At 45.7% G+C, this 9991-nt stretch overlaps 1 protein-coding gene across 3 annotated transcripts; it reads left to right on the forward strand.

The window, feature by feature from the left end:
- Positions 1 to 143: 143 nt before the first annotated feature.
- On the forward strand, positions 144 to 8109 carry KCNJ8 (potassium inwardly rectifying channel subfamily J member 8). Of its 3 annotated transcripts, none has more exons than XM_068655631.1 (3): positions 144 to 235; positions 1057 to 1505; positions 5214 to 8109. In XM_068655631.1, exons 2-3 carry the CDS (start codon positions 1141 to 1143, stop codon positions 6112 to 6114), a joined length of 1266 nt encoding a protein of 421 aa, XP_068511732.1. In that variant the 5' UTR covers positions 144 to 235; positions 1057 to 1140; the 3' UTR covers positions 6115 to 8109. The 3 variants fall into 3 exon arrangements, with proteins under 3 accessions (XP_068511732.1, XP_068511723.1, XP_068511715.1); XM_068655622.1 differs by lacking the exon at positions 144 to 235 and adding an exon at positions 394 to 835; XM_068655614.1 differs by lacking the exon at positions 144 to 235 and adding an exon at positions 400 to 826.
- The last annotated feature ends 1882 nt before the right edge of the window (positions 8110 to 9991 follow it).

Here is a 9991-nt window from a genome sequence, read left to right on the forward strand (position 1 = left end):
ATCCATCTGTCAATGCCTGTTCCACCAGCTGAAGATTATAATGGCCCTGACACTGCACGCATCCAAGTTAACACGAGTTGTGAACCATATAAAGGAGTGCCTCTTTTCCTCTTGCAGAAACAGGTAATTAAGTTTGTCAAAAGCAGCAAAGGCCGTGAGATTCTGGCGTTGCTCCTCCAGATACTTACGCATGCAATTCGCTTTCTGCCTGCAAGCTGTCTCACTGAGATCCGAGGTACGATAAAGCTAAAAAGGAAAAAACCCTGGGCTTGCCAGCCCTGCTACTGCCAGAGGTGGGCTTCACGCAGGGAGCCGCCTTGCCCCCTGCTACATTTGCGGGATCTGGCCCTAGGGGATGCATCCAGCATCCCTCTAGGCGCCTTTTCCAGCCCCACAGCACCGCTTCTGGGGCCACGGAGGGGGGCCGGTGGGTCGGCCCGGCCGGCAGTGATGCTGGGAGCCCCGCTCGCTGCTGCTGAGCTTTGGCAGCCGGCTGGGGCCAGGGCTGGGGATAAAGGCAGGGCTGCCCCGCCTAGTCCCGGCACGGGAGGAGGGCTGCGAGGGGAAACGGGAACGCCTGCTCCGCCAGCCCTTTCTCCAGCTGCCAGCTCAGCTCCTTGCTGTGATGCTTTCTGGGGACCGGATGGGGGCTTTTTGGAAGGGTCGCGGCAGCTAAAGCCCTGCTGAGCGAGGCAAGCCTCGGTTCGAAGCAGAGGAGCCCAACTTTTCGAGTCCCAGAGGATGCAAACCAACGAGCGCCCCACATTGCGGTACCCACCCGGGCACAGCTGCATCCCGGAGAAGCAGCCCGAGGATCCGTCCTGTCGTACGTCAGGTTACTTTACACCGAGTTTGCGAGACGGCTCTGCAGCCTGCTTTCCCGCAAGGAGCTTCGGAATAGCACCTTTCCTTTCTGTCGGGAGCTGATGCCGACTGCTTGCATAAAAGTTATGGGCTGAAAAGGGGAGGGCGCTGTAGAATAAAGCCACACAGTGACATTTGATGTAAGGGTTAGTGCACGGGTGACAAATCTGACCGGCTTTTCTCTCTTCTCAGGGTAGGCAGTGATTCCTCCAGAGTCGCGCTAGAGGGACTGGCCCCTGTTTCACATCTCGCTGGGTGGACTATGGTGGCAGGAAGATGCTGGCTCGGAAGAGTATTATCCCTGAAGAGTATGTGCTGGCGCGGATCGCTGCTGAGAACCTGCGCAAGCCCCGCATCCGAGACCGGCCACGCAAAGCCCGCTTCATCGCCAAGAATGGGGCATGCAACCTGGCGCACAAGAACATCCGTGAGCAGGGGCGATTCCTACAAGATATTTTCACCACCTTGGTGGACCTGAAGTGGCGTCACACACTAGTCATCTTTACCATGTCCTTCCTGTGCAGCTGGTTGCTCTTTGCCATGATGTGGTGGCTGGTGGCTTTCGCCCACGGTGACATGGACCCAAGCACAGAGAGCACCACGAACAGCACAAAGTGGACACCTTGTGTGACATGTGTCAGGTAAAGTACAATCGGTGGGACAAAGAAAGGGGGGAAAAGAGCTGCCTGCTGTCCTGCCGATACCTGAAATGCAGCTTTTGGGTTACATGAACCGTGATGTTTGGTTGAGACAATTGAAAAGTGTGGTGTTTTCCTCTTGAGTACATAAATTCAGCAAGCCTTCTGGGCTTGGAAAATACTGTACTGTAGATTTCTTTGATTCCTTACAGGATCTGAAAGAGAGGGAGACCTGCTGCTTTTCATGTGTCTCCACACTCTGTGGGTAACATACCCTGCCTGTCGAGATAAGAGCCTGCTACAAGAGTGGGTATGTGTTACACGTATTGTAATGTTGTCTATGGCAGCGGTAGCATCCTGAGCATGGTGCAAGCTGCTTGCCATGCTGGTAAAAGGTTGCCCACTGCAAAAGCGCTGCCTGAGAGGCAGGGCACTGGTCATGGGTGTCAGCTAGTAAGAAAAGTGCTGCTTAGGGCAAAGATAGATGTCTTTTGAGAAAGCTCCCTTGAGGCAGCTCCAAAATGCCTGTCCCTTGCTGAAGCCACAGGCCAGCGGTTTGACAGATGAACTGTTTCCATGACGTGCATGATGTATCAGACAGTGAAAGCTTAAGGGACTGCTGGGTTAAATGTCAGCTGTTAAAGAAAAGTATTTTCCTCTCTGTCCCCAAAGCCATGGCAATTTTCAAGGCTCTGACAAATTGGCACATACTTACACAGGCTAGAAGAAGTGTTTGTTGTTTGGAGGTGGGGGTTAGCAACAAGATTGCTCTGCCACCAGTAACATCTCTTTTTACAGCACGAGGTTTTTCAGCAGAAAGCTCCGGATTCAGAATGGCCAGAGCAACTGCCTTTACATGGTGCAGTGTGGTAGGGACCATGAGGGGGCTGCAGAGCTGGCTGAAGGTATCCACTCCTCTTTCCTCCTCTTGGAGGAAAACTCCAACATGGAGTTGCATGTAGGTTTTGAGGCACATCAGCAAGTGTGAAGGCACATCAGATCTGGCTCATAAGGGAGCAGTGATTTCATTCTACTTTCATTTTGACACTTTTCTTGCTAGATTAGTTTTTTCAAACTGAAAGGAAATGGGATTTTCCAAGCCAACCTTCCTCAATTTTGGGGGCTAGGGAAGGGGGAGGCTGCTCTTATTTCTTTTCCATTAAGTGGCCACAGTTGCCTCTGAAGTGAGATGTCACGGCCCAGCTTGTGTCCACTGGGGAAGTCTTTCAGGATGTCACCCCCAGCCTTTCTGGTGTATTGGTCCTAGAGAGAAGGATGTGCGTGGTTTGTTCAATCCAAACTAGTAGGTAGCTGCACCCAGCAGCTCTCCGGCATCAGCTGGGAGGACACACCCCTGTTTGCCTGGAGGCCCCCTTGGGACTCCCAGACCACCCCACAAAGCCTGTTCTGGGTGCTGAGGGCTTCATGCCACCAGGACAAAGGAGAGCCATGGCCCCTCACTAACTCCCCAGCAAGCCCACTGCTGCAAGAACAGCCTGGAAGGATGGGGATAAACAGAGCCAATGAACTGGTGTGGCTGCGTGGCTTAGCCCATGACAAACAGCACACATGGTGCTCTGCTGTGAGTGCCTAAGGAGTTTCAGCAAACAGCTGCTCAGGTATCCATTTTCAAGCCATGGAAGATCTTTTATCTTCATCTTCTTAAACCTGGCTACCACTTTGGACACAACCATGCAACAGCAGTATGACTGCTGATATTTTTAAGAGCAGTGAATTGCTGGATGTAAAATATTTCATGCTGAGATGATCCGCCAAAACAATAGCAAATACTTTGTAACTTACTTTTTCTGAGATTTAGGCCTAAAGATATTTCAGAAGAGTTTTTTGAGTAGGTGCCATTCCAGATTTATGGGAAACCTGGGTTTGGAAATTTTAATCATTGGATGGAACTTGCACAACACTTCAATTTCTCAAAGTACTGCAGAATTTCTAAGGCTAGAAGGACTTTGCCACAGAAATAGAAAATAATCCAAAGAGGAAAACTTGCAGAGCTCTGAAAAGAGGGAGCTGGGAATAGTGTAATTTGGCATTTATGGCTCCCTCTCCACATGTTCAAAATGCTGTACAAGCTTGCTGCTTCTGTTACTTCTGCTGTAAAAAGGTAGATCTCCTCCCCTTCCCTCCTCCCCCCTCGTTAAGGAAAATCAGAATGTTTCACTGCACAGAGCCTTAAGTTGAATAAAATTGAATTAAGTTTCAGCCAGAAGTTTAATTCTGCATGTAGATGAATATTTATGAATATAAAAATCATTCCATGAATTACATTAATAAAATCCCTCATCATTGATTTCTCTAGAATGAAATGCAGAAATAAAACCCTCAATATATGGGGATCTGCCGAAGAATAAAGGGATGGGGGAGAGAGAACTAAATGACAAAGTTCTTTCAAAGTTATCTATGTGGAGGCTGGCTGGTTTTCTGAAAGATGAGCTTTCTCGTTTTACAGAAAATTATCCCTAGTATTACCTATGCTATTGTAATGTCTCTTCATGGTCTCTGTGATTCCAGGCTCACTGCAAATCTGGTTAGGAAAAACAAACAACAACAATAAGAAGTTATTTTAAAATGAATTCATTGGAAAGCAAACCAAAACCAATGAATGTCCATCTTTATGGACAGGATACATATTTTCTATAGTTAAAGCCACAATGAGCATGAGGATGGTTCAAGTGTTTGTGTGTTGCACTGTGTTAGAAGGGTCGCTATAATGTTAGCTCATGAGATCCCATGTCTACCAAATAAATCCCAAGGTACAAGTTTTGGACATGAGAGACTTTGGTGAAGGACATATCTGTGTTATAAACAGAAATGAAATAGCCTGGTGTATACAGGGGAGGTGACATTGTTCAATATTATAAACCATGTGTTTTGGAAAGCTTGTGGACAGCCTACTCTGATGTCCAGCACTGTAGCTTACCAGGGACATTTAACTTAACTCACACTTCTACAGTACACTTCTGTGTTGAAATTTTCCAGCTAGCCTTGACACAACAGTGAGCTAAACCCAAGCCCAGGGTCACAGTACTGTCCTCCTGCAGGGATGCGCATAGAGGACCATGGAGGCCACTGTCTTCCCTCTGCAGCCTGATCCAGCAGGCTCAGTCGTGAAGCAAGCATAGGTTTGGAAGGTGTGAGAAATGTGGGAATGTCCCCTTTCCCTCCAGGGAATCCTGTTAAAGGGGCTCAGGACAGATGGGCAGGTAGCATGAGTGAAATGCTGCCATTTTCTCAGTTTCCTTTCCAGGTGCAGGGTGGTGGGAGAATGTCAGTGTGCAGCCAGTTGCTCACCTGTCTCCTAAACCACAGCTCCACCAAGATCTCCATGGGAAGGAGAAGGTGGAGAATCATGCTGCGAGTTAAAGCACTGTCGGCTAACATGGTGTGGGACGTGTCTTCCGGAACAGAGGTTTTAGTGAGCTTCTCAGGTTCACCTCCTATTAGAGATGGTCTTATAGGATCTCAGACTCTCAGGTCTTCCTTCCCCTCTCACCATTAGATGCTGCTCTGATCATGCAAACACTGAATCACCAAGAGTGCAGTCTTTCCGCTGATGCTAACAGAAGGCTTAACTGTACAAAGACTGCAAAAATAGGCCTCTAAGGCCATTTGTTTCTAGAAAGTACATGCTAATAGCTTATCAGTTAATGTTTGATATACTTTGAGTTAACTTTGTGCAATCTTCCCCTCCAGGTCTTTCACCTCTGCTTTCCTCTTCTCCATTGAAGTTCAGGTGACCATTGGTTTTGGGGGCAGGATGATGACAGAGGAATGTCCCTTGGCCATCACAGTCTTGATCCTACAGAACATTGTGGGTCTGATTATCAATGCTGTCATGCTGGGCTGCATATTCATGAAAACTGCACAAGCTCACAGGCGGGCAGAGACCTTGATTTTCAGCAGGCAGGCAGTCATTGCAGTTCGAAATGGCAAACTTTGCTTCATGTTTCGAGTAGGAGACCTGAGGAAGAGCATGATCATCAGTGCCTCAGTGAGAATTCAGGTTGTGAGGAAGACTACGACCCCTGAAGGAGAAGTCATACCCATTCACCAAGTAGATATCCCTGTGGATAACCCCATTGAAAGTAACAATATTTTCCTGGTGGCTCCTTTAATCATTTGTCACGTCATAGACAAGAGGAGTCCTCTTTATGATATCTCTGCTGCTGACCTGGCACTCCAGGATCTGGAGCTCATAGTGATACTTGAAGGTGTCGTAGAAACAACTGGCATCACGACACAGGCAAGAACCTCCTACATAGCAGAAGAGATCCTGTGGGGTCACCGCTTCGTGCCCATTGTCACTGAAGAGGAAGGCGTGTATGCTGTTGACTACTCCAAATTCGGCAACACCGTCAAAGTGGCAGCACCACGTTGCAGCGCTCGAGAGCTTGATGAGAAGCCATCAATTCTCATCCAGACCCTGCAGAAGAGTGAGCTGTCCCACCAAAACTCCCTACGGAAACGCAACTCCATGAGGAGAAATAACTCCATACGGAGGAGCAACTCCATGCGGAGAACCAATCCCTCCCTCATCGTGCCCAAAGTGCAGTTTATCACACCCGAGGGGAGCCAGAGTGCCTCAGAAACATGATACACAGCCTTGTATGAGGTCGAGGAGTTCAAAAGGAGGAGGCACTGTCAAGTTTGATTTAAATTTTATTCTACTGAAGAAAAAGAAAACATGATGCAGAAAAGGACTGTTTAAGAACTATTTATTATATTACTGAAAGCACCTCCTAATGGCATTAGGAAACACATTAGCACTTAGTGTATGAATTAATAAAAATGGCATGTACACTAAAGAAAACACAGTCCACTCATGTAATATAAAGCGTATTTATACTTCCTTTAATGGCATGCTATTTTTTTTAATTATATTTTTCCTATCAAAGGTCTCTTTCTTATCTGTTTCTGCTGGCTGTCACAAAATGTGTTTTTTCCTGTAGAACTGGGTTACTCACCTGCAGGCAGAAGTTCAAAACTACTGCATATCAACAGCTTGCACATACATTGTGAGGAATATTTGGACATCAGTCTTCTTGGGGTGAATTCTCTGTTCTCTTGAAGAGTAGCTAAATTCCTCAGTGATTTCACTGGAGAATGGCCAGGATTTTCCCTTCAGTTTTCTAAGTCTTTTCTTTCCATTTTTTTATGGTAAAGTCATTTTGAGAGCAATGCCAGTCAGCCAAAGTGACCTGGCCACCCCAGAAGAAACCTGGTGCCACTCTGGGCAGAGCCAGGACAGAAAAAAAATAGTTCAGCAGGCCCACGAAATGGCATGGCCTCTTGCAGGACGCTGCTCTTGTTCTGTGGGTGAGATACCCGACTATGGGACAGCAGGCGTTTCTTATGTAGCCGTAACCCAAGACTCAAGTCTTCCCAGACACCACTTGAGCATACATGTCATTGAAATTATTCAAGTTGGAAACAGCACACGTCCTTAATGTTCTCCTTGTACTGGTGGAAGACCAAATCCTCTTTTTTTTTTTTTTTTTTTCTCTTACAGATTAATATATTGAAGGCAGGAAGTCTATTTCATTCACTTATATTACTTTTGTAGGATTAAGTATGTTTGCTTCAGCAGGTTACTTTTTTTTGCCAGTGGGAATTTGTAAATGGGAATGGGAGGGAATCATGGCAATAATATTAATGATAGTATTTTCAAAACCAGATGACTAATTTTCAGTTAGGGGGAGTGGGGCACTGCTCCTTTGTATTTTTCAGCAGTGTCTCTCTTGTGTTTTTACATAAAATGGCAGTGAAAATTGGTGGTAAGCAGCTTTTCTCTTCAAATTAAAATGGGCATTTGTTATCAACATCCTTCTCCAAAATGTCACCACAAGTTTTTTTTTACAAGAATAAATACATATATAACAATTAATTGCGTCCCCTTTGGTAATGCTAAATTGATGCATGCTTCTTTCCCTGTGAATATTAATTATGGACAAATTTCTGTTCATGTTTCTTCCAGGAGTTGCCTTTTCATGTTTCTTCCAGGAGTTGCCTTATTAAGTCTCTGGCTTGAGGGAAGTAGTGACTTCCCTCCCCTGTACTGACTCTGTAAACCACCCAACTACATAAATAGTCCTGTAATTTTAAATATCTGCTTACTCCTATCAGGTAAAACAGTCAAGAAAAATGCCAGAGTCTCATTCTCTTTGCAAGTCAATTCATCAGCACTTGCATGGACAGTTTACAGCTACATTTGATGTTGGTTGTGACATGGAAGAGCATTTCTGTGTAGCATAGGCTCTGTGTATTTGGAGCAGGTGCTCTCCACAAAATGCTTTATCTGAAGCAGTAGCAGAAACTCAAGTTTCTGCTAAAAGCATTTGTTGCCTGTCCTGCCCGTCAATGTTCTGGGAGGATGGCTGGTGAACATCTGGAGATATTAATCTGCCCATTGTGTGTCCAAACAATGAACAGCTGTAGCTTCCAAGAAAAGTCAGAGTGAATATATACAATTTGTCTCTGGCCTCCATTTCCAGGGCTACAAATTTCTTTGAGGAAGTCTGTTTGAAATATGGTTAAGCCAAATGCTGTACAAAAGCAAATTTTCTAAAAAAATAAAAAGTGACAACAATGATTTATTCCGTCTCTGATTTTCTCCTCATTTCTTTTCTTTTCTTTTTTTTTTCTTTCTATTCTCCATTCATTTTTCTATACTCTTAGTCCTTCTTCTCTCCCAGCCTTTTCTATGGTCTCTGTGAGTAATGATTTATTATTATTTCAATATTTTCTTATTATTTCAGCTGAGATATTTTTAACCACAACTTTTTTTTTTTTTAATTTTTTTTTTCTAATTTTAATTTTGCCCATGCCTTTCTCTCTGCTTTAGACCTGGTGTACTCTCTCTTTCCCACACTGATATTACTGGGGTATTGGTACTGTGGGGATAATGCTAAGGCACCTTGGTCATATGCTAGGGTGCTGCACAGATACCCAAAGCAGACCCTTCCCAGACAGCTTTATCATGAATTTCATCTTCATTTCTTCTGAGCTCCTGCTCCTTGCAGAAATCCTCTTAGAGCAAAAACCATTCCTTGAGGGAGCACTGCAGTCCTGGATGAGGCAGGCTGGCAGAAGCAGCCCAGTTGAGCCACCTGGCTGGCTGCAGAGAGCAGCAGGGAAGTTTTGGGGCCTGGAGCTGTGTTCCTCATTGAAGGATGGCTCTCAGACCTGTCTTCACAGCAGCAAGACTGCTGAAAGGGGGTGAGCTGGTAGTACTGCCATTTGAAATGTTTAATGACTTATTCTCCCTGGTAACTTTATCGGGGGAGGTTATTTTAAATTTGAAGATTTCTGTATTTAAAGTACACTGTCAAGTTAAGTTACAAATGACATTTCTACCAAACACTGCTGATGGTTTCACACTGGCATCCATGCCAGGATGAGAATAAACAAGATGCTCAAAAAGCTGAGCACCCAAAAGCTCCATTTGACACCCGTGCTTTTATCAGCCTCTGGTTCATCAACCATAATTCAGAACAATTAGAAACAATCATTTATGTGTTGTTTGTCTGCCTTCTCTTCACACTTCACTGATTTATGTGTGTCCCTACCGTTACGATCCCCCAATAACACAGTGTAACTGGAAGGGCATTATTCAGCACACTTACTTCTGCACACTTACTGTGTTTGGCTCTGTAAATAGCACACCAGGAAGGTGTCCCTGTCACTGCTGCAGCCTTCTGTGGGGAACAAAACTACTTCCTGAGAGCAGAAAAGTCCTTCCAGGATTTTAAAAATTATAAAGTCCTTCCAGAACAGACATAATTTTAAATAGAAAAATGGCAGGGAGAGCCTTTGTTCTCTCAGTGGATAGCCAGAAGATTCAGAGTTACTGTGGTGGGGACACAGAGAGCAAATAAACACAGAGAGCACTTAGAGGGGATATAAAGCTTAATGCTACAGGGTGGAAGCCAACCTCTGAGTAATGGGATTTTGAGGGAACTTCTCCCACTGGCAGGTCATTCTGTAGCTGTCACCTTCAGGTTTCCTTGGACTCTCTTCCAAAACATCTGGTGTGAGCCAGGGTCAGGGCAGGATCTGGGGTGGGCGGACCTTGAACCAGCAGTGTGAGTGATGTGCCTGCAGGAGGGGTGGCAGACCACAGACATCCCTGTCTGCCTCAAGCACCATCCAATGCACCCTGCTCTGCACACCAAACCTGCCCGAAGCTTTCCCTCAGTCACACAAAAGTGATCCACTCCTGAGTGCTACCTTGTGGGAACGTGCTGCACCATGGCAGTTCACCCTTGCAAGTGCAGCTGTGTGGCTCCATCTGTAGAAGGGTTATCCCAAGCTTTCTGGGACACTCAAGACATCATGTGGCATGGGAGCAAAGGGCTTATTAAGATTTAGCTAATAGCTCGAGTACACAATAGGCCTTTGCTGTAATGACATGTCTTACTGTAGTCCCTCAGCTCATTTCAGAGGCATGGGACTTGACTTACCTCACAACCATC

Source organism: Anas acuta, chromosome 1 (genome assembly GCF_963932015.1).
Source record: "Anas acuta chromosome 1, bAnaAcu1.1, whole genome shotgun sequence".
NCBI lineage: Eukaryota > Metazoa > Chordata > Aves > Anseriformes > Anatidae > Anas > Anas acuta.

What these genes read in the sequence shown, in the direction of transcription:
- KCNJ8 (XM_068655631.1), top strand. Translation starts at nt 1,141, where the DNA reads ATGCTGGCTCGGAAGAGTATTATCCCTGAAGAGTATGTGCTGGCGCGG. An exon ending in CCTTGTGTGACATGTGTCAG is followed by an intron (nt 1,506 to 5,213) that starts GTAAAGTACAAT and finishes CTTCCCCTCCAG; the next exon opens with GTCTTTCACCTCTGCTTTCC.